We start from the raw sequence: 17,572 nt of genomic DNA on the forward strand, positions 1-17,572 counted from the left end.
AGGATGAGAGACTTGGAACTGGAAAGGGCCCCTCTTTTGAGAGGAGTCCCCAGGTTGGGAAGGGGGAAGGCGGGCAGTGCAGGCAAGTGAAGCTACCTCAGCCTGCTTGGCTGGTTTTTTTTAAGGCTTCCTTCCTCACCCAGAGTCCCACCCTCTGTCCATTCCCAACAACTGGTCTAGCTGGTACCTCCTGGGCTGTTATTGAACCCTTTAGGCCTCCATTAACTCTCTCACTTAATTTTTTTTTAGTGGAGAGAGGTTGTTTTTCCTGTGATTCTATGAGCCAACAAAAGGTGGTCCAGATCCTTCCCTTCTTCATGTCAGCCTTCTCCCTAATCCCTAATGGCCAGAAACACCATGGGGTGGCAGTACCAGAACCAGATGAGTAGGCTTCAGTCTGTGGCTGTTTGACTCCCTGTCCCAGATTTCAGGCCCCAGGAGTAGTGCCTCCCCTCTTTATATAAGGTTCCTCCCCTGCTTGGCTAATTCCTAGCCTACCCAGTCAGGGAGAGGTTAATACTTAGCTTGTCAACCAGGAGCTGGAATGTGGCTGAGCCACCCTCATCACGACCTGGCTGGGGCAGCCCCCTGCATCTGTCCTGACCTGTGAAGGCCACCCAGGAACAGGATCACTGGGCTCCTGTGACCTGGTGTTCTCACAAGAAGGCCCTAAGCTGGCTGGGGCCAGTACCATTGGGTCTCCAAACTCCTGGGGCAGCCCATGGTCCACATCTGCCAGAAAGCTATGAGCCGGGCAGGGGCTGTGGGGGAGCCCCCTGAGCAAGCAGGATGCCTGGGGCCCCCAGGGGTGTCTGCCCAGCAGATGCCTGGCCTCGACCCTGGCTGGAACTCACCGGGCCAGCTCCGCCGCGTCTCGGCTCACCTCCGCCTCATCAACGGGAAATTCCTCAACTTTCGGGCGCTGTGCCGGGAGGGCTGTGAGTGGTGGGGGCAGGTTCACCCTTGGCCCACGAGGGAGAGCAGCCAGCACAGTGAGGGTCAGACCCACAGAGCGGGGTCTCGGGGAGGACTCTCTGGGTTGAACCTTCACACCGTCTCCCCCGCAGGCGGAGCTGGGGCTGACCCCCTAGAGGCTCGTCTTAGTGACCTGCTTCAGGCAGTGGCCGAGCTCCAGACCCGGTACCCGGTGCTGGCGGGACCATGTGTCCAGGGGGCTGCGGCAGCGTTAGTCAATGCTGTGCAAGGTGAGGGGGCGGGGACCCAGGTGAGGGGGCGGAGTCTAGAAAGGACGGGTCTCGGAAAAGCCCTGGGGCTGTGCGTAAGAGTGTGTGTACCTGTGTGTCTGTGCGGAGGAGCCGGGTTCCAGGTGCCTGTCCAGGTTCTGAGCTTGGATAGTGACCAGGGCTGGCGATGACAGCCTGCGAACAGAAATTCACAACCCCAGGCCTGCTCAACTCGAACCAGCACATGGGGGCGGGAGCAAGAAACTGGGGGCACAGTGAACTTCCCGCCGGGCGTGTCCCCGCCCTGTGGAGGGGGGGCGGGTCCCTGTACGGAAGCAGGAAGCCTGGGGGGGGGGGGGCGAAGGGGGAGGGGAGAGGTTGGCCCCTAACTGCTGCATCCGGTCACCTCCACCTAGCAGCCCCCTGGGCCTGCACCTAGAACCATGGAGGAAACCCAGCTAGGTATGAGGGGGATATAAGGGTGCAAGTTCCCCCCTCCTTTCCCTACAATCGTCCCCTCCTCACCCTCATGCCGGGCCCTCCCCCATCCGGTTGCCAAGGTGGGGGAAGTGGCAGCTTCTGCTTCTGCTGAATATGGAATGGGGTGGGGGAAAGGCCCAGTGACATTCACAGAGCACCTTTCTCCCTCTGTGAGCTTTCTCCCTCTGTGTGCAGGTATGTGTCTGTGTGTATGTATCTGTATCTGTATATGCATACTTGGAGTCCAGTGTACACACACGTGTAAATGTCTCTGCATTTATGAGTTCCTGGAGCCCTAATTGTGATTAAAAACTCAGACCCGGAAGGCAGAGATAGACCTGGGGCATGAGTCTTCCTAGGATTGAAATTTCATGCAGGCTCAGGAACTACTGCCTCTATCTGGAGTGGTCATTGTGCACGAGGCAAGTGTAGCTGGGATGTGTACAACCCTTTTTACACCCATACCCCACCTCCAGGTCTCCCCCAGACTCAGGGCACTGACAACAGAAATCGTTACAGTGAAATCTTCAGGAGCCTGGACAACCTGGAGATTTCTTTGGGAAATTCGTGAGTGGGGGGAGGGAGGGAGAGGGGAGGGAGATTCAATCCCAGAATCCTCCAAGATGACGCCCCTAAACCCCAGAAATCCAGAACCCGCTGACCCCCACCCCGGATAGATTCAACCATGGGAACCCTAACCTAGCCCCACCCCTACCCCCCCTCCAGGGCTGTGGAAATGTTGGTTGGAGACTCAGAACCATTGGATGATCCTGAGCCAGGAGTAGAGGTAAGAGGAAAGAGAGGGGGAAGGATTGGATCTGCTTATACCTCTAAGAATTCCTACCTAGATCCTAGGGAAGGGATCAGGGGTCAGTGACCACCAGCTAAACACTGAGCTTTTCCCGTAGATTAATGAGACCCAAAGCTGGAGCAGCCCCTTCCCTGGAGACCCTGTCCCCCTCACAGGTATAGTCTGGGGTCACGGTTTGGGGCCTGGGTCAGGTTAAGGATTGACTTAGTCCCTTCAGTTGACCTTTTTTCTCAAGGGGAGGAACTGGACACCCGGCTTGTGCGCAGTGAAGGAGGTGTGGAAGCTGCCCTGGATTATGCCAAGATGTGGAGCAGACATCTAAAAGAGATTCTGAACTGGACTGAAAAGAGAGCAAGCTATGGTGATTCCTGGCCAAACTCCAGCACTGTTCCCTGACCTCCTCTGGGCCCCAGGCTTTAATCTGTCCTTTTGACCTTGACACTTTCTTCCTCCTCCGTCTTCACCTCTGACCCTTTATAATCATCTCCTCCTAGCCATGACACTTAACCTCACACTTAGTTTCATTTTTCTCTTTCCAGAGCTAGAATTTTCCAAAAACATCATGAAGCTTGCTGAGGCAGCAAAGGCATCCATCCAGCAACAGGTATGGCCCTATTTACCCTACTCAAAATCGTTCCCCTCTCCCCCATCCCCATCCTCCCTCAGCCCCAGTCCTCTTTCTCTCTTCTGTGGAGGAAAGAGTCCAGACCTAGGAGTTGGAAGAGTTAGATTCAATGCTGTTCTCCAGTGACCTTGGGCCCAGGGGGTCAATTGAACTAGGTTTGTGAGGTCATGTCCAGTTCCATCAGGCTATGGTCCTTGAACTCTCTAGTTTCCTCTCTTGATTTCTGCCTTTTTCCCAGCATCCTCCAGGACCACTCCGAGATGTCTATGGCCTCTTCCTAGAGCAGGACTTCATCCTTGGAGACCTGACAATGCAGATACTGGCACAGCAGAAACATAATTATTACCAGGTATGTGTGTGTGTTACAAGTATGCATGTATGTGGGCATGCGCCTTCATCCCCACTGACTCCTTCTGGGAAGAGCTGAGCAGGTAGGGAGTCCCAGAGCTATAGACCTTTCTCAAAGAGGTCCTGCTCAACCCCAGTCTCTGTCCCTACAGCCCCTGGTGGCCCAGAGGAATGAAATAGAGAAAAGACGGAAAGAGATGAAGGCCCAGTGGGCTCGTGAGCAGAAGAGGATGGTGAGGGGGAAACCAGGGGAGAGGGAGGTACCTGCTCATCCCTGACCCCTACCACCACTGACCCTGACCTCTGCTCCCAGAATGAAGCAGTGCTGGCCTTACGGCGAGCTCGGGTCCAGTACCTACAGAGGAGTGAGGATGCACAGGCTCGAATCTTGGGCCTTCCTGAGGTCCCCAGCAAGCAGCAAGAGCGAAGGCGCCGTTCACGGGAGGAAGCCCAGGCCAAGGTAGGGGCCCAGCCTCTGATCTTGCTAAATGTGAGCATCTCCCCCCATGGCTCTGTTTCCTGTCACTGTGCCTCAGTTTCCTTCCCTCTCCATTTGTGGTTTCCCCAGGCACAGGAGGCTGAAGCTCACTATCAGGCCTGCATCCGGGAGGCCAACCTCCGGCAGCGGGATCTGGAGGCTACAAAACAGAGAATTGTGTCCCGTGTCCGGAAGATGTTGCTTCAGGGGGATGTGGAACTCAAGAAGGTGAGTGTTGGGATGGGGGTGTCTCTTAGATGACTGTTCCCTTAAGGAGGGTTTGGGGGCCTCTGAAAGTTTGAGAATATGGGGGAGGGGAAATTTCTGGGTTTCTGAGTGATTGATAAGGCATCTATGTATTTCCCTAGGTGTCCCTGTACCTCTTCAGCCTTCGAGGGGACCTGGCTCAACGAGGACCCCAGGGTTTCTCAGCACTTAGTGAATGCTGTGCTCCCTTTGAGCCTGGTCAGCGGTACCTTGAGTTTGTACAGACAATGTGGCCAGAACCCCCTCCTCCAGCCCCACCGGATTTCTCCTTCCAGGAATTTGTGGCCTCAGCACACAGGTGGGGAATGCCTATGGGTCAATACTCAGGGGATGGTCAGTACCTTGTGGAAATACTGGGTCAGGGCAAGGGGGTTTGGATGTGAGAAGATTCTGTGCCTGACCTGGCTTAGCACTCATCTCTAACTCCCTTCAGCTCCCCTCTGGATACTCGAAAGAAGGTCCCATCCCAGCAATCCTTACAGTCCAATGAATCCTTATTGGAGCTCAGCTTGTGGGAAGATCCTGGGGACCAGGGTGAGGGAATGAGGAATAACATGTGGGGAAATGTTTTGGGGAGATGGGAGTGAGGTGATGGGGCCCTCACAAGTATTTATACTCATAACTGGTCTTCCTCTCTGTCCAGGGAGCCTGGGCATCTCTCTAGGCAGCGATGTGGACAGTGTAGGTGGAAGCAGTGAGTCTCGATCTCTGGACTCTCCTACATCCAGCCCTGGTGAGGTTTTAGTTTTGGACATCATCCCCCATAGGTTTGGAAAAAGTGAGAGCTTCTCTCTTCTCATGACTCATCCCCCTAAATGAACCCCAGACCCTGAATTATTAGATAACCTCAAAAAGAGGGGAATTGGGGGCCAGACCTGGGATGACCCTAACCTGAATGTCCTTCCCCTCCTGACCCCCAGAGCTTGGGGATGGAGCAGACAGTGAGACATTGAAGAAGTGGTCACTATCCAGTGCAGCCCAGACCCACCGTTTTCGAAGACTTCGAGGCCCAGCTAAGTGCCGTGAATGTGAGACCTTCATGGTCAGCGGGATCGAGTGTGAGGAGGTATTGTGACCCTGACTCCTCTCTGACCTCTTGCCCCTTGACGACTCTCAGTCTTTCCATGATTCCCAGTGACACTCAACCCCTTTATGATCACTTTCCAGTGCTCTCTGACCTGTCACAAGCGTTGCCAGCAGTCTTTACTGATCCTGTGTGGACACAGGAAGCTCCCAGCCAGAACCCAGCTATTTGGAGTTGACTTTCTACAGCTGCCACGGGACTTCCCAGAGGAGGTGCCCTTCTTGGTCATCAAATGTACGACTGAAATTGAGCACCGTGCCCTCGGCGTACAGGTGCCAAGTCAATTCTATTTAATAAGCATTTAAGTGCCTACTGTGTGTCACACATTGTACTAGGGTACTCTGGATACAATGACAAAAATTACAGTTCCTGCCCTCGAGAAACCAATGTGTAGATTAAAAAATTAAGCAAAACATATATTAAGTAATTGGGGGAGGCATTAGCAATTAAGGAGATTATCATAGGTTTCTTTTAAGATATGCACGTGAATTAAACTTTGAAGGAAGCCAGTGATCTTGTTAAGGAAGAGTTGGAGAGGGGGTGTGTTCTAGGTATGAGGTGAGGGAAAAACCAACCCTGATCCTGACTCCTAGTGACCCCTAGCCAGATCTTGATCCCAGAATCAGCCATCTGACCCTTCACTTCCCAGTATCTCCATGAGCTTTGAATGATTCAGGTCTTTAAGTGACATTTTGGCTTCATGGCTTAAAATTCCAATCCTTAGGGTATTTACCGCATTAGTGGGTCCCGGGTTCGAGTGGAGCGCCTGTGTCAGGCCTTTGAAAATGGCTGGGCCTTGGTGGAGTTGTCGGGTAACTCTCCCCATGATGTCACTGGAGTACTCAAGCACTTCCTTAAAGAGGTGGGGCTCAGGCCAGATGTGAAGGGGGAATCAGGGAGCCAAGGAGGATGGTGGAGGGCTTGGGAGACTAAAGGAGGGAAGCCAGGTGGGGAAGAGGGGAGCCCATGAGGGATAGGAGGGTGGAGCAGCAAATCAAGATCTGTTCTGGGAGTAAAGCCAGAATACTCCTTGTTCTCCCAGCTCACAGATTCTATCATCCCCTCCCAACTCTATGGTGCCTTCATCTCTCTGGCTAAGACCCTGCAACCAGGGGTATCATCAGATGCCTCAGGGAGCTCTGAATCTGAACTCAATCTTGACCCCAGCCCCAATGCTGACCCTTCAGCTGAAGCTGTTAGTGCCCTGAGAACTCTCCTGAGACAGTTGCCTTGTTCCAACTACAATACTCTCCGGCACCTGGTGGCCCATTTGTTCAGGTAGGGTTGGGGCTGGGGCTAGGACCAGGGGCTAGGAGAGGTCTCTTGGTAGCAACCTCTAAACCCAGGTCTTCCTCCAGGGTGGCCTCAAGGTTTGAGGAAAACAAGATGTCAGCCAACAACTTGGGCATCGTGTTTGGGCCAACACTGCTTCGGCCACCAAAGGGCCAGGGTGGGGTCAGCACCAGCCCAGTGGCCTGCCTTCTGGACTCAGGATACCAGGCCCAGATGGTTGAGTTCCTCATTATCCACTATGAGCATGTCTTTGGGATGGAAGAACTCCCTCCAACCACTGCAGAAACATCCGACTCTGGAACTCCTGATCCTGCCACACAGTGCTCTGCTGAAGAGGGGTCTGGGACTCCAGGGGTCCAAGCATCATCTGATGAGGTAGGGTCCATTTCTAGTCAGTTTCCAGCTCTCTCTACTGCACAACCTCTCTGGAGGTTCTGTACATTGCCAGAGAGCCTGAACTGAGTCAAGGGAAGTGGTGAAGCAACAGGTTAAGGGGAATGGGGGAGGGGAATGGGAACAGTAGGGTAACAGGGAAGAAAGAGTAGTGTTCTACAGTTGGTGTGTGTGTGTGTGTGTGTGAGACTGTAATGGCTCTCAAAGCTATAGTGTCAGAGATGATGGGGAATAGCATAAATAAAATGTAAAGAGGAAATGACATTCTGAGCCCTACAGGGAATGGTAGGGGTGGGGAGTGGTACCTCCTAGAAATCTGATAATACATGTGGAAGCATGAACTTGCCCAAATTTCAGCATACCTGAGAGATTGTTTTATATTATCAGAGAGATTTCCTCCAATAGTTAAGGTTCTGTGTAAATTCTACTAAGGGGAGAGATCCTTGGCTTGTCAAGAAACTCACAAAGGATTTCCAAGGAGTGGGGAAAGAGTGAGATTTGTGAGGGGTCCTGAACACTTCTGATTCTAGCACTGTGCTGGAGTCTGTCCTAGGCCAGGCTCACTGAGTAGGAATCCATCTCTGTGTGCCTGTCCATGGCCAAGGTAAGACTGTATGGGTCTGTCTCAGGTAAACTCTCAGGATTTTTCTCTCTCTGTCCCAGTTTAGGTGCTTTTGGTCTTGGGTTTGACTTTGGGGGTTTCTTTTCCTCCAGGCCAAGTTAAAATCTCTGGGTCATTTCCAGATGAGACTCTGAATGTCTTTGGGTTAGACTACTGTCTTGGGCGAAACCTTTTGAGCCAGTCAGGACCTTTGGGTCTCTGTTTCTGCCTCAGGTTTGTGGTTCTATCCTGGATCAGAATATCTAGGTCTATTCTGGAACAGACTCTTTGGGTCTCAGAGTTGAGACCTCTTGAGTCTCTCTGGTCATACTGATGATTCTCTTCACAGACTTCACCGTCCAAAGGTGACCTCATTGAATGGGTTGTTGGAAAGCCCTCAGAAGAGGGAGAAGGTGAGCATAATAGTTAGAAAATGGCTGGGAGTATTTGGAACTTGAGTCTGGGAGGTCTTAGGTAAATATGACTCTGTCTCAAAGATTTGGGGGCTAGTCTGGGAAGTAACTGAGGAAGGACTGACAGCATTGATATCTTGAACATCCCTGAGAGGTATGGCATACTGTTGCCCTAAATGAATTTAATTATTACTAGTAATAATAATAACTAGCATTTATATAGGTTTGCAAAGCATTTTAGAGATATTGTCTTATTTTATCCTTACAAAAACCCTGGGAGATAGATGCTATTATCCCCATTTTACAGATGAGGAAAATGAAGCATAGAGAGGTTAAGTGACTTGTTCAGAGTCACACAACTAGTATCCATTTGAACTCAGATACTACTGACTCCAAGAGGTATAGATAGCTCAGTGGATAAAATACTGAACCTGGAGTCAGATCTGAATTCAAATCCAATATCAGAAACTTAACTAGCTGTGTGACCATGGGCAAATTATTTAATTTCTGTTTGCCTTAATCCACTGGAGAAGGAAATGGCAAACCACTCTAGTATCTTTGCCAAGAAAACCCCATGGACATTATGGTCCACAGAGTCACAAAGAGTCTGACACAACTGAACAACGGAACAACAATTCCTGAATCCAGGTCTAGTACTCTATCCACTGAGCCACCTAGCTGCCTTCAGAACTTGGGGTACTGGTGACCTAGGGATAACTGGGCGGGGGGGGCCTAGAGGTACACTATTCTAGGGAATCATTCTCTGAGTTAAGTATATGTAGGAATAATGTTGGAGGAAGATTTAGGGAGGCTAGAACTAATCAGCCCCTTTCCTCTGTCAGATTCCAATCAAGTTCGTGAGGAAACTCCTCTAGGGACACAATCCCGGGGGCACTTTAGTCGCCAGCCTGTGAAATATCCCCGGGCAGGGGGAGTCAAGCCAGTCATCCACCAGTTGTCTAGCCTGGCCCTGGTGGCCTCTAAACTCTGTGAGGAAGCCCCTATCAAGGACCGACGTGGAAGCCTTCGGGGTCAGGGGCCTTGGGCCAGTGCCTCCCCAGAAGGCAGCCCCCTTCGCCGAGCCAAACTGCCAAAGCACTTTGAGATTACCCAGGAGACAGCCCGACTCCTCTCCAAACTCCAGAGAGAGGGTTCTCAGGATGGCAGGGAATCTCCCTGCTGGCCTGAACCAGAACCTCAGTCCCAACCCTTGCTCTGTCAGTACCAGCCCCAGCCTGAGCTCCAGCCCCAATCCCAGCCCCAGCCTGAGCTCCAGCCCCAGTTTGAGGAGGCCGAGGACCATTTGTGACATTCTCCTTCCTCCCCATCCTGAGAGCCTCACAGCCAATGCAGGTCATTTTCTGGTCACTCAGAGCAGTTGGAGTGACCATATTCCCTTTGCTCTCACTGACCATTGCTGTCACTAACTAGCAGTCAATAAATTTCTCCGCCTTCCTTGTTTCTGGCTGTCTGACTTGGGTTATATATGGGACAGAGTTGACCATCTAATGAGGGAGGGATCAAGGAGGCCACTGACTGGTGACCCTACCTAGCAGCTCTGGCCAAGCTACCAGGTGCAGAGGCTGGTGAGGGAGGGGTGAGTGGGTGTGGCATGGTGAAGGAGGGTCAGACCAGAGGTGCCAACCTAAGAGGAAACACCTATTCCACCCCACCCCACCCACAGCTCAGAGGGAGGCCATGAAACAAATTTTCCAGCCCTTAATTCAATAAGCATTTATTAAGCTTCGGAAGTAACAGGCTTTGCGGCTACAAAGACAAAAAAGAAAGAAATGGATCTCTGCCTTCAAAGAGCTTACGATCGACATAAAAGTGAAGTATAAGAGAGGCCTTCTAGAAACCCTCTTCCGCAGGTAGGCAGGCAGTCAGGCTTGCCTCGGGCTCGGGCCAGAGAAGTTGGGCAGGGCCGAGATTCTGCAGAAATCTCAGGGAACCGCCCCCTGCCTCCAGTCCCTCCCGCCCGCCCTGGCACCGCCCACCGGGCGGCACGCGGAGAAACCGGCTCCAGGTGGTCTCAGGTCTCTGGCTCTGTGGAGGAGGGGGTTCCGGGAGAGGCGGGTGGGGGACCCGGTAGCTGGGTGGGGGGTTGTGGGTGGGAGACTTAGGTAACTGGGGCTCCGCGGCGGGCTCGGGACATTAGAGAGTGCTGTAGGTGACTTGTGACTGGCCGGCGATTGGGTGGGGAGGGGGCTCGGTGGCGGGCCCGGGATCGGGGAGAGGGCCGGAAGGGCTTTGTGGCGGGCGGACCTGGGGAGAGGGCGCGGAGTCGGCCCGGCCCAGACCCGGGACTCTGCGCCTGTGAATTGGGGCTTTACTTACAAACGGGGTTTGAACGGGAAGGGGCGGCGGGGGGCCTTCTTTGCCATTCTTGGGGAGGGAACTGATGGAAGGAGGGATCAAAAAACTTCTGAGAGTTGGAGGAGGGGAAAGGGGCCGGGAAGAGTGTGGGAAAAGTTAGGGGTTAGGAGGCGGGCTCTTTTTTGGGGCTGCTAGGCGGGAGCCGTATCGGTGAGAGGGATATTTGTTGGGTTCGGGTTCCAGATAGGAGAGGGAAGGGCTGCAGCCTACGGAGTTGTTAATATTGGGGAAAGGGGGAGTGAAGCTGTTGATTGTTAGGGGGCTCTAAAACTGCCTGCTGACCAAAGAGGGGGGGGCAAAAACCCTGCCTGATAAGACTGCTCCGCCCAAAGACAGACCCCAAGTGCCAGAGCTGCCACCAGGCCTTTTCGATGAGGGGGAGGGGGTTCCCGTTGTTTCAAATCTGCTTATAGCTCCTAGGAGTTTTGGGGAGGCCCCCTCTCTCAGTGTGCATGAGAGCTTCTCACTAGTACCGGCCTCATTCCAAGGAAGCAGCTGGAGATCTGTTTTCCCTCTCCCCTGCCCCTTTCCTCTCCTCTTCTCCTCACCTCCCCTTTCTACATATCTCCCAGTTCCCAGCAGAGGCCAGTCACCTTCTCCTGTTGGAAACTCCTTTCTTTCCGTTTTCATGATGCTACTCTCTTGTTTCTCCTACCTCTCTTGACTGCTCCTTCTCTGTCTCCTTCTCTGGATCTTCATCCTTGTTCTGCCTTATAACTGTAGGTGTACCCTTTGACTCTGTCCTGGGCCCTTTCTTTTATCTATATACCCTCTTCTTTGGTGATCTCACTAGCGCTCCTGGGTTCAGTTCTTTCTATGAAGGTGTTTCCCAAATCTAATGTATTCAGCTCTAGTTTTTCTTCTCAGTTCTGGTCTTAGATCACTAGCTACCTCTTTGGACATCTCTAACTGGATGTCCTGGACCCTTCTCAAACTCACTGTGTCCAAAATAGCTCATTACTACCCTCCTTCCAACCCCCGTTTCTCAGTTTTCTTGTTATTGTTAAGGGCACTACCATCCTCCAAGTCACCCTCACTCCCTTAATGTCATTCTGCACTCCTCTCGTTCCACTTAACCAATCTGCTGCCAAGTCCTGCCACTTCTGCTTTTACCAAACCCCTGTATACATTCCCTTCCCTCCCCTGACACAGCCACCACCCCAGATGCATGCCCTCATCACCTCTCACCTGGACTATTGCAGTAGCCTGGTGGTTGGTCTTCCTGCCTCAAGTTTCTCCCCATTCTAATTCACCTTCCACACAACTATGAGTGATTTTCATAAAGCATGTCACTTCCACACACTCAAAGTCCAATTACTCCCTTTTACTTCCAGGATCATATAAGAAATCTTTTGTTTGGCAATTAAGACTCTTTACAACCTGGTTCCCTTCCTATTCTTCCAATTGGGACACTTTACTCCTCTCTGGATGTCAGACTATTTCCACACAGTTGAAACTCCTTTTCTCACCTCTGTATTTGTACTGGATGTCCCCCACACTTGGAATGTTTTTTCCTCACCTCTATCTCTTGCTATCCCAGGGTTCTTTAATGACTCAGCTTGACTGCCACCTTCTGCAAAAAGCCTTTCCCAGTTCCCCCCCCCCCCAACCCAGCCTTTGCTTCTAAGGTTCTCTGTATTTATCTTGTATATTAGTTGAGTCAGTCATGTCCAACTCTTTCTGACCCCATGGATCACAGCACAACAATGCTGTCTATGGGGCAAAGATACTGGAACAATTGCTATTTCTTTTTCTAGTGGATTAAGACAAACAGGTTAAATGACTTGTCCAGGATCACACAACTAGTATCTGAATTCAGATTGGCACTCAAGTCTTCCTGACTCCAGGCCCAGCAGTCTGTCCACTGAGCCACCTAGTTGCCTCCAACTTACATATGCCTGTTTATTTCTATGTTATTTCCTTCATTAGTATATTAAGCTCTTTGAGTACTGGGACTGTTTTTGCCTTTCTTTGTATAATCCCAGAGACGATTAGCGCACCTGGCACGTAGTAAGTACTGAATCTATACTGTATTGATTGATTACCTTCTAAATGTAAAGGTGCTATGCTGATCTTTGAGCAGTAGTGGTCTTTTCTCATAGAAGTAACCACTGACCTTTTTCTTTTCAGATACCAACTATCATTCTCTGTGCTCTCATATAATTTCTTTAGCTGGTCTCCTTACTGACTACCCTCACCTATGTCTCTTCACTAATTTTTCCCTTCCCTGGTTATCTAACTTCCTATCCTGTGTCTCCATAGTGACCACTGCTGCCTCTTCCATGTCCTTTCACTGAGTGAGCCGATATTTCTTCATACTGATTTCTCCCTCATTGACTGGCCTCTCACAATTGTCACCCTGACTACCCTCCATTTATGTACTTTTACTAGCCAGTCCCCTTGTCTCCTTCCTGCCCTCTCACTGACTGATCTCTGCCCCCCCAATGTCCTGACACTTTTAGCTTCTTGTATCCTCACAGTGATTATCCCCTCTACCTTTGTCTTCACTGACCACTAGCTTCTTATGTTCCCAGGTTTTGGCTGCAGTCATGGATCACTGTTATGACAATGAATCTGTGAGCTTCTTCTACAACCACAGTGGGAAGCAGCTGAGTCTGTACTGGCAGCCCAAGGATGTAGTAATGGTGGTCCTGGGGCTTACCGTCAGTGTAGTAGTTCTACTGACCAACCTGCTGGTCATCGTGGCCATAATTTCCAACCGGCGGCTACACCTACCCATTTACTATCTGCTAGGGAACCTGGCTGCAGCCGATCTGTTTGCAGGATTGGCCTACCTGTTCCTCATGCTGCACACAGGCCCCCGCACAGTTCAGCTGTCAGTGAGGGTCTGGTTTTTGCGGCAGGGACTGCTGGACGCTAGCCTCAGTGCTTCTGTTGTCAACCTGCTGGCCATCGCTGTGGAGCGGCACCGCAGTGTCATGGCGGTCCAGCCACTGAGCCTTCTACCCCGGGGCCGTGTGCTGCTGCTCATGGCTGGCAGTTGGATTGTTGCACTGGGCCTGGCGCTTTTGCCCTCCTATTGGAACTGCTTGTGTAACCTGGACCACTGTGCCCGCCTGGCCCCACTCTACAGCCGTACCTTCCTGACTGCCTGGGCCCTTGGCAACCTGCTGGCCTTCCTACTTATGGCAGCTGTCTATGCACGCATCTTCCTCTATGTGCGAAGGCGCATGAATCGCATGTCACAACACGCTGGCTTCCACCCACGATACCGTGAGACCACAATCGCTCTAGTCAAGACAGTGGTCATCATTTTGGGTGAGGGAACTTTGTCTACAATGTGGACCTCCTCCCTTCAGTGACTAACTCCCTCCCAATGACTAACCCACTCATTGACTCCTCACTGGTTACCACTGATTGCTCTCCCCCCCCCCCAAGGTGACTGAGGCACCTGTAATGATTTTGACTCTCAGAGAAACCAAGGTCCTTAGAGTAATTGACCCAATCCCTTCTAACCGATCTGATGCCAGCTATAAAAATATCCTTTAAAATGGTTGGACTGCCCACTACCCTTCTAGTGACTTACCTTCTCTGACAGTAATTGCAGCTGTGATTGATTTCCCTTCTCCCCCTGAAAGTGACTGGTTTCTTTGAAAATAACTGATTCTCCCTTCTGGAGTGTCTGGTACTCTTCTATGAGTGACTTATCCACCACAATTGACCAAATCCCTCAGAGTGGGCAACATCTTGACTGAGCCCACAACTAACACCTACTGATTATTCTGTTCTCTGTCCCCAGGGGCATTTGTGGTCTGCTGGACACCTGGCCAGGTGGTGTTACTTCTGGACGGACTGGGCTGTGATTCATGCAATGTCTTAGCTGTGGAAAAGTACTTCTTGCTTTTGGCTGAGGCTAACTCACTGGTCAACCCAGTTGTATATTCGTGCCGGGATGCTGAGATGCGCAGCACCTTCCGCCGTCTACTCTGTGGCTGTTTGAGGAGCTCTTCCCGACACATGCCCCAAAATGGGCCAAGACCTGGAATGAGGGTCAGTCTTCCTGACAGTGGCCATCCCCTGGTGGATTCTTCCCTTTAGCTGTCTCTACACCAATGGGACAGGACTGATAACTGTGATTGGGATGGGGACTGACTGCTATGAACTGCCTCTTAGGTAGGCTGACACTTATCCCCTTCAAATGAAATGAAACTGATCACTGTGGCTATAGACTATCAAGGTGAGGACCAGGATCCCCCCATTGATTTGCCTTGATGTAATCCCAGGGTTAACCGTCTGTAGTCCCCCACTCCCACCCCCACTTAGTGGGGAGAAGGGAGATGCTTTTATTTGACAATTTTACAAACACTTGACTGTTTAACCCTTGGGGGCTGGGAAAGGGCTCCCTTCAGTTCTTGGTTTGGACATTGTGGATTTGCTTCTCACATCAAAGGGATTAATAAGGACCATGGATTCATAATCTGGTTGGATCTGATTCTGTGAGGAAAATGGGTGGCTGAAGTTTATGCTTATCCTCCCCCCAACCCTTCCCCATAGGCCAAAGCTGGGAATCTGCCTCCCTTCACCTCTTCTCCATTGACTGAAGCCTTCCTTGTGTTAACCTAAGCTAGGCATTTCTGGCCCTTCAACAGATATGGGAGTGAGGTTTTGTCTGGAATAGCCCTGTGCCAATCCTATCTCCCTTTTATTCCTGTGGGTGGTCTGTCTCCTGATCCACAATTAAGAGCTATATCCCTTCATCCAACTGGTCCCCTTGGAAACCTGGGACCTCCAGTTTCCAAAGGGTGTGACACTTCAAAGCACTCAGCCTAGCAGAGACAAAGATTCTCCATCTTGCTTTGTCTAAAAGCAATCACTATCTGTGATAGTCTGGGAAGGGAGGGTGCTTTGTGTGCAGATGGGGAAGGGGGAGTGGCTTGCAACTCCACTGTCCCTTCCTCTGCCCCCAAGTCAGCCTTGTGTCCATAGGTTTGAGGCCAGAGTCTCCTGGAATAGGGAAGCTCCACTAGAGACAGAAATGATGGGCTGTGCTCAGGAGCCCTGGAACTACTACTTTCTCCCCAAGATAAGAGGAAATAAGACTCTCCCATGGCACCAGGTCTGATTCCTCTTTAGAAGAGCCATTCCCTGAAGGGGAGCCTGGGTCTACCCCAAGGGAGTCTCAGATTGGGATTCAGCCAGCCCTATCTATCAGCCCAACCTTAGTTTGGGGCTCAGCCTCCTCTAGTCTAGCCCCTGATTGGGGGGTCAGCCTCCCCCAACCCCGCCTCAGATTAGAATTCAGCCTTTTGCAGTCCAGCGTCAGTTTGGGGCTCAGTCTCCCCCAACCTCAAAATGTGGCCTCTACTGTGGCGGGGGCGGGTGGAGACATCCGTAGGAGGAACGTGGGGCGGGCATCCCTGAAGCCGAGGCTTAGACCCTCCTAGTGGAGGGCGGGGGCGGAGGCTGTTGCCTTGGTAACGGAGCCAGCGGCCTCCCTGCGGCGCGGGGCGTGGCCGGGGGTGGACTCTAGCTGGCGCGCGCCGCGGGGGCGGAAAGCGGCCGGCAGACCGGGGGCGGGGCTAGGCGCGCGCCCCCGCGGCGGGGCCTGTCGGAGCGCGCGAGGCGGTCGCGAGGCGCGGGGCTGTTAGTCGCCGACGACGCCGCCGGAGGCCCCGCGGGCGCCCCCTCCCTCAGTGCCTCCGGGCCATGGACGACCCGTCCCGGCTGCTGGCGGCGGCAGCGGCTGCTGCGGCCACGCACCCCGTGGGGGCGCTCTCCGGGATCCCTCCCCTGCCCCTGCCTCCGCCCGACGCCGAGGAGCTGGAGCCCGCGGCCCCGCACCGCCTCCCGCCGCCGCCGGGGCCCCCGCCGCCCGCCCCGGGACCCGGCCCGCACCAGGACACCGGCGACATCCTGCAGCAGATCATGGCCATCACCGACCAGAGCTTGGACGAGGCGCAGGCCCGGTACGGGGGAAGGGGAGGGGTCTGCACGGAGAGGGAGGGTGGGGGAGGGGGAACCCACCTCCGCGCGGAGGTCGGAAAGGGTCCGGCCAGAGTGGGGGAGGGGGCAGAGGAGGGTCCGTAACCTGGGAACCGGGCCACCTCTCCTATCCTGCAGCAGCCGGAGGGGAAGGAGTCCTGAATGAATTGAGTAGGAACTGCGTTTCTAGGCCGGGTTCACCTCTGCCCTCGGAGGTGGAAGGTGGACGAGGAATGAGTTTCCCCAAACTTTATTTCCCCCGGCGCCCAGGTGCAAAGTCCGACACCATGGGTGTTCTCTCCCTGAAGGAGAGTTGGGGAAGCTCAGTGCCTGTCTAGCACATCACAGCACATAGCATCATGCTTAATAACTGCTTGCTAATGTGAGCTCGCTCCTTGAGAGCAGGGACTGCTTTTTGCCTTTCTTTGTGTTCTCGTCGCTTAAGGCAGCGTCTGGTACATAATAGGCGCCTGGTACATAATAGGCGCTTAATAAAGGCGCCTTAATAAATGACTTCCGGGAAGGACGAAACCCAGATTCGGAGACTGAGTTGTTCTCCATCAGGAGTGACAGGACAACATGTTGAACGTCGACCTACTACAGTCAGTGCTAACATGATTTATCCTACTCTTTTACCGAGTGTCTTTGGGTAGGTACCATATGATAGACTTATGGGAAAACAAGAGAATGTACACAGAAAGAAGAATGGAAGGGGCTAATAACGTATTTTTCCAAATGTCAAAGTATGCTGAACGAGTAACAGTTCCCTTCAATATTTCAATGGATCCGTGGTTTCATCCCTTCAACAGTAAAGATCAAAACACACTTTCTCTTTCTTGATTTCAAATGGGCTCACAAATGTTCTACCCAACTTTGCTAGGGCTTTCGTCTAGGTGTTTTGACACATAACTGCTAACTGTGTGACCTTGGTCGAGCCTGAGGGCCCCTGGTGTCATTAAGTAAAATGCCACAAAGTCCGAGAAGGAATGTGGGAGGGGAATGTCCTCTATTTAAAGTTTAAACTGAGGAGGTGAGGGAAAGATTCCTACCCCCTCTTTCATCTGGATTGACAATTAGGTTTCGTATCCTTTAGAATTGTTACAGTATTCTTCCCGAACGCTTATGAAACAGTTCTTTTTGGCACGGGAGGTAAAACAGTTTCCAAACGGAATATGCTTATGTCAGGTAAGGGATGATCTTTCAGATATATAAACATGTGCACTCCAACTGTGACCCAGGATGAATTGTTCTGTTTTAGATTCAGTCCACATTAAAG

General features: G+C 52.2%; 3 protein-coding genes across 12 annotated transcripts in view; all 3 read left to right on the top strand.

The window, feature by feature from the left end:
- The first annotated feature begins 92 nt into the window (after positions 1–92).
- GMIP (GEM interacting protein) lies at positions 93–9,438 on the top strand. 9 transcript variants are annotated; one of them, XM_069083132.1, is made up of 21 exons: positions 93–938; positions 1,068–1,205; positions 2,141–2,231; positions 2,391–2,451; positions 2,573–2,630; positions 2,711–2,836; positions 3,015–3,079; positions 3,339–3,449; positions 3,601–3,681; positions 3,762–3,908; positions 4,017–4,154; positions 4,295–4,491; positions 4,627–4,727; positions 4,837–4,926; positions 5,114–5,259; positions 5,361–5,549; positions 6,002–6,139; positions 6,320–6,555; positions 6,636–6,945; positions 7,914–7,977; positions 8,820–9,438. In XM_069083132.1, the coding sequence occupies exons 1-21, from the start codon at positions 722–724 to the stop codon at positions 9,284–9,286; spliced, it is 3,171 nt and encodes a 1,056-aa protein (XP_068939233.1). In that variant the 5' UTR covers positions 93–721; the 3' UTR covers positions 9,287–9,438. The 9 variants fall into 9 exon arrangements, with proteins under 9 accessions (XP_068939233.1, XP_068939232.1, XP_068939234.1 ...); XM_069083131.1 differs by having other exon boundaries at positions 93–1,205; XM_069083133.1 differs by lacking the exon at positions 1,068–1,205.
- Positions 7,060–14,791, top strand: LPAR2 (lysophosphatidic acid receptor 2). 2 transcript variants are annotated; one of them, XM_069083145.1, is made up of 3 exons: positions 7,060–7,567; positions 12,888–13,632; positions 14,114–14,791. In XM_069083145.1, exons 1-3 carry the CDS (start codon positions 7,559–7,561, stop codon positions 14,410–14,412), a joined length of 1,053 nt encoding a protein of 350 aa, XP_068939246.1. In that variant the 5' UTR covers positions 7,060–7,558; the 3' UTR covers positions 14,413–14,791. The 2 variants fall into 2 exon arrangements, with proteins under 2 accessions (XP_068939246.1, XP_068939247.1); XM_069083146.1 differs by lacking the exon at positions 7,060–7,567 and adding an exon at positions 9,922–10,013.
- Positions 14,792–15,982: 1,191 nt separating this feature from the next.
- The window catches only part of PBX4 (PBX homeobox 4), a 60,716-nt gene continuing 59,126 nt past the window's right edge, over positions 15,983–17,572 (top strand). The window contains exon 1 of the mRNA XM_069083144.1: positions 15,983–16,280. Coding sequence (XP_068939245.1) covers positions 16,021–16,280 — 260 coding nt within the window. The 5' untranslated portion in view covers positions 15,983–16,020. The remainder of the gene's footprint in view (positions 16,281–17,572) is intronic.

This window comes from Petaurus breviceps, unplaced genomic scaffold (assembly GCF_028583685.1).
Source record: "Petaurus breviceps papuanus isolate PSGF00001 unplaced genomic scaffold, PetGlider_PUasm1.0 172, whole genome shotgun sequence".
NCBI lineage: Eukaryota > Metazoa > Chordata > Mammalia > Diprotodontia > Petauridae > Petaurus > Petaurus breviceps.

Excerpts from the sequence above, each read along its gene's own strand:
- GMIP (XM_069083131.1), top strand. The coding sequence starts at position 722 with ATGGTCCACATCTGCCAGAAAGCTATGAGCCGGGCAGGGGCTGTGGGG. Across the intron at positions 6,946-7,913 it reads TCCAAGCATCATCTGATGAG|ACTTCACCGTCCAAAGGTGA; the intron begins GTAGGGTCCATT and ends TTCTCTTCACAG. Across the intron at positions 7,978-8,819 it reads GCCCTCAGAAGAGGGAGAAG|ATTCCAATCAAGTTCGTGAG; the intron begins GTGAGCATAATA and ends TTCCTCTGTCAG.
- LPAR2 (XM_069083145.1), top strand. Across the intron at positions 13,633-14,113 it reads GACAGTGGTCATCATTTTGG|GGGCATTTGTGGTCTGCTGG; the intron begins GTGAGGGAACTT and ends CTCTGTCCCCAG.